Genomic DNA, 5,247 nt, shown 5'->3' with positions numbered 1-5,247 from the left:
CCAGCCCTCCTGGGCTCCCTTGCCCTTGAGTACTGTCTCCCATGAGACTTCACCAACCAGCCTGCTGAAGAGATCAAAGTCAGCCCTCTGGAAATTTAATGTTACCGTCTTGACTACTAATGGGGGTCCCTGTCCCCAAGGATGGAGAGATGGGGGTCCCTGTCCCCAGGGATGGAGCGATGGGGGTCCCTGTCCCCAGGGATGGAGGGATGGGGGTCCCTGTCCCCAAGGATGGAGAGATGGGGGTCCCTGTCCCCAGGGATGCAGGGATGGGGGTCCCTGTCCCCAAGGATGGAGAGATGGGGGGTCCCTGTCCCCAAGGATGCAGGGATGGGGGTCCCTGTCCCCAAGGATGGAGAGATGGGGGTCCCTGTCCCCAGGGATGCAGGGATGGGGGTCCCTGTCCCCAGGGATGGAGAGATGGTGTCCCTGTCCCCAGGGATGGAGCGATGGGGGTCCCTGTCCCCAAGGATGGAGAGATGGGGGTCCCTGTCCCCAGGGATGGAGCGATGGGGGTCCCTGTCCCCAAGGATGCAGGGATGGGGGGTCCCTGTCCCCAGGGATGCAGGGATGGGGGGTCCCTGTCCCCGAGGATGGAGGGATGGGGGTCCCTGTCCCCAGGGATGCAGGGATGGGGGTCCGTGTCCCCAGGGATGCAGGGATGGGGGTCCCTGTCCCCAGGGATGGAGGGATGGGGGTCCCTGTCCCCAAGGATGGAGAGATGGGGGTCCCTGTCCCCAGGGATGGAGGGATGGGGGTCCCTGTCCCCAAGGGTGCAGAGATGGGGGGTCCCTGTCCCCAGGGATGCAGGGATGGGGGTCCCTGTCCCCAGGGATGCAGGGATGGGGGTCCCTGTCCCCAAGGATGGAGAGATGGGGGTCCCTGTCCCCAGGGATGCAGGGATGGGGGGTCCCTGTCCCCAGGGATGCAGGGATGGGGGGTCCCTGTCCCCAGGGATGGAGCGATGGGGGTCCCTGTCCCCAAGGATGGAGAGATGGGGGGTCCCTGTCCCCAGGGATGGAGCGATGGGGGTCCCTGTCCCCAAGGATGCAGGGATGGGGGTCCCTGTCCCCAGGGATGCAGGGATGGGGGTCCCTGTCCCCAAGGATGGAGGGATGGGGGTCCCTGTCCCCAGGGATGCAGGGATGGGGGTCCGTGTCCCCAGGGATGCAGAGTTGGGGTTCTCCAGGTGTCCCCCCCGCCCTTCCCCCCCCCCCCCCTCCCTTCCCCCCCCCCACCCCCGGCAGCCGCAGCCGCAGCAGCTCCTCGCGTGGCAGCTTGCGGCCCTAATTAGTTTAGAGGGAAAACGTAATTCAATTAAGTTTTTTTTTTCACAAGTCCAGCAGGCGGCAGGCGGGGCCCCCGCCCGGCCCGGGATTCGATTATCGGCTCTGAGACCCCCCCCAACCCCGGCTTGGGGGGGCCCAGCGCCCCTCGAGGGGGACTGGGGGGACTGGGGGGAATGGGGGGGCTGGGGGGGCTGGGGGGACTGGGGGGACTGGGGGGAATGGGAGGAATGGGGGGGCTGGGAGACTGGGGGGACTGGGGGGGACTGGGGGGAATGGGGGGAATGGGGGGAATGGGGGGGCTGGGGGGAATGGGGGGACTGGGGGGAATGGGGGGGACTGGGGGAACTGAGGGAAATGGGGTAACTAGGGGGACTGGGGAACTGGGGGGACTGGGGGGACTGGGGGGACTGGGGGGAATGAGGGGACTGGGAGACTGGGGGGATTGGGGGGACTGAGGGGACTGGGGGGGAATGGTGGAATGGGGGGACTGGGGTGAATGGGGGGGACTGGGAGACTGGGGGGACTGGGGGGGGGAATGGGGGGGACTGGGGGAACTGAGGGAAATGGGGTAACTAGGGGGACTGGGGGAACTGGGGGGACTGGGGGGACTGGGGGGGACTGGCTCGGCCTGCGGGACGGGGCTGGGGGGGCATGATTGGGGGATGGAGGCAGGTTATGGGGCAGGAGGTGGGGTGGGATACAGGGTGTGGGACAGGGGATGGAGATGGGGGATGGGGATGGAGATGGGGATGGGGATGGGGATGGAGATGGGGATGGGGATGGGGATGGGGATGGGATGGGATGGGGATGGGGATGGGGATGGGGATGGGGATGGGGATGGGGATGGGGATGGGGATGGGATGGAGATGGAGATGGGGATGGGGATGGGGATGGGGATGGGGATGGGGATGGGGATGGGGATGGGGATGGGGATGGGGATGGAGATGGGATGGGGATGGGGATGGGGATGGGGATGGAGATGGGGATGGGGATGGAGATGGGGATGGGGATGGAGATGGGGATGGGGATGGGGATGGAGATGGAGATGGGGATGGGGATGGAGATGGAGATGGGGATGGGGATGGGGATGGGGATGGAGATGGGGATGGGGATGGAGATGGGGATGGGGATGGAGATGGAGATGGAGATGGGGATGGGGATGGGGATGGAGATGGGGATGGGGATGGGGATGGGGATGGGGATGGGGATGGAGATGGGGATGGGGATGGAGATGGAGATGGGGGATGGAGATGGGGATGGGGATGGAGATGGAGATGGAGATGGGGATGGAGATGGGGATGGGGATGGGGATGGGGATGGAGATGGGGATGGAGATGGGGATGGGGATGGGGATGGAGATGGGGATGGAGATGGGGATGGGGATGGGGATGGAGATGGGGATGGGGATGGAGATGGGGATGGAGATGGGGATGGGGATGGGGATGGAGTGGGGATGGGGGATGGGGATGGGGATGGGGATGGGGATGGAGATGGGGATGGGGATGGAGATGGAGATGGGGATGGAGATGGGGATGGGGATGGAGATGGAGATGGAGATGGGGATGGAGATGGGGATGGGGATGGAGATGGGGATGGAGATGGGGATGGAGATGGGGATGGGGATGGGGATGGGGGATGGAGATGGGGATGGAGATGGAGATGGAGATGGGGATGGGAGATGGGGATGGGGATGGGGATGGGGATGGAGATGGGGATGGGGATGGGGATGGGGATGGGGATGGGGATGGAGATGGGGATGGAGATGGGGATGGGGATGGGGATGGGGATGGGGATGGGGATGGAGATGGGGATGGGGATGTGGGATGGGGATGGGGATGGGGATGGGGATGGAGATGGGGATGGGGATGGAGATGGGGATGGGGATGGGGATGGGGATGGGGATGGGGATGGAGATGGGGATGGGGATGGAGATGGGGATGGGGATGGGATGGGGATGGGGATGGGGATGGGGATGGGGATGGGGATGGGGATGGGGATGGGGATGGGGATGGACATGGAGATGGGGATGGGGATGGAGATGGGGATGGGGATGGGGATGGGGATGGGGATGGGGATGGGGTTGGAGATGGGGATGGGATGGGGGGATGGGGATGGAGATGGGGATGGAGATGGGGATGGGGATGGGGATGGGGATGGGGATGGGGATGGAGATGGAGATGGGGATGGGGATGGAGATGGGGATGGGGATGGGGATGGAGATGGGGATGGGGTTGGAGATGGGGATGGGATGGGGATGGGGATGGAGATGGAGATGGGGATGGGGATGGGGATGGGGATGGGGATGGGGATGGGATGGGGATGGGGATGGGGATGGTGATGGGGATGGGGATGGGATGGGGATGGGATGGAGATGGGGATGGGATGGGGATGGGGATGGAGATGGAGATGGGGATGGGATGGAGATGGGGATGGGGATGGGGATGGGGATGGGGATGGGATGGGGATGGGGATGGGGATGGGATGGAGATGGGGATGGGGGATGGGGATGGAGATGGGGATGGGGATGGGGATGGGATGGAGATGGGGATGGGGATGGGGATGGAGATGGGGATGGGGATGGGGATGGAGATGGGGATGGGGGATGGGGATGGGGATGGGGATGGGGTTGGGGATGGGGATGGGGATGGGGGATGGGGATGGGGATGGGGTGGAGATGGGGATGGGGGATGGGGATGGGGGATGGGGATGGGGATGGGGATGGGATGGGAGATGGGGATGGGGGATGGGGATGGAGATGGGGATGGGGGATGGGGATGGAGATGGGGATGGGGATGGGGATGGGGATGGGGATGGAGATGGGGATGGAGATGGGGGATGGGGATGGGGGATGGGGATGGGGATGGGGATGGGGATGGAGATGGGGATGGGGATGGAGTGGGGATGGGGATGGGAGATGGAGATGGGGATGGGGATGGGGATGGGGATGGAGATGGGGATGGGGATGGAGATGGGGATGGGGATGGGGATGGGGATGGGGATGGGGATGGAGATGGGGATGGGGATGGGGATGGGGATGGGGATGGAGATGGGGATGGGGATGGAGATGGGGATGGGGATGGAGATGGAGATGGAGATGGGGATGGGGATGGGGATGGAGATGGGGATGGGGATGGGGATGGGGATGGGGATGGGGATGGAGATGGGGATGGGGATGGAGATGGAGATGGGGATGGAGATGGGGATGGGGATGGAGATGGAGATGGAGATGGGGATGGAGATGGGGATGGGGATGGGGATGGGGATGGAGATGGGGATGGAGATGGGGATGGGGATGGGGATGGAGATGGGGATGGAGATGGGGATGGGGATGGGGATGGAGATGGGGATGGGGATGGAGATGGGGATGGAGATGGGGATGGGGATGGGGATGGAGATGGGGATGGGGATGGGGATGGGGATGGGGATGGGGATGGAGATGGGGATGGGGATGGAGATGGAGATGGGGATGGAGATGGGGATGGGGATGGAGATGGAGATGGAGATGGGGATGGAGATGGGGATGGGGATGGAGATGGGGATGGAGATGGGGATGGAGATGGGGATGGGGATGGGGATGGGGATGGAGATGGGGATGGAGATGGGGATGGGGATGGGGATGGAGATGGGGATGGAGATGGAGATGGAGATGGGGATGGAGATGGGGATGGGGATGGGGATGGGGATGGAGATGGGGATGGAGATGGAGATGGAGATGGGGATGGAGATGGGGATGGGGATGGGGATGGGGATGGAGATGGGGATGGGGATGGGATGGGGATGGGGATGGGGATGGAGATGGGGATGGAGATGGGGATGGGGATGGGGATGGGGATGGGGATGGGGATGGAGATGGGGATGGGGATGGGGATGGGGATGGGGATGGGGATGGGGATGGAGATGGGGATGGGGATGGAGATGGGGATGGGGATGGGGATGGGGATGGGGATGGGGATGGAGA

At 64.2% G+C, this 5,247-nt stretch overlaps 1 protein-coding gene across 1 annotated transcript in view; it reads right to left on the bottom strand.

Annotated features, from left to right (window-relative positions):
- LOC138734095 (uncharacterized) overlaps positions 1 to 5,041 on the bottom strand; it is a gene marked incomplete at its 5' end in the record, with an annotated part of 7,440 nt that extends 2,399 nt beyond the window's left edge. Inside the window, 2 exons of the mRNA XM_069881652.1 lie at positions 1,437 to 1,615; positions 4,317 to 5,041. Of these exons, the coding sequence (XP_069737753.1) occupies positions 1,437 to 1,615; positions 4,317 to 5,041 (904 nt within the window). The remainder of the gene's footprint in view (positions 1 to 1,436; positions 1,616 to 4,316) is intronic.
- Positions 5,042 to 5,247: the final 206 nt, after the last annotated feature.

This window comes from Phaenicophaeus curvirostris, unplaced genomic scaffold (assembly GCF_032191515.1).
Source record: "Phaenicophaeus curvirostris isolate KB17595 unplaced genomic scaffold, BPBGC_Pcur_1.0 scaffold_59, whole genome shotgun sequence".
NCBI lineage: Eukaryota > Metazoa > Chordata > Aves > Cuculiformes > Cuculidae > Phaenicophaeus > Phaenicophaeus curvirostris.
Note: the sequence above shows the minus strand (reverse complement) of the source record. Positions and strands in the feature narration are given on the sequence as shown.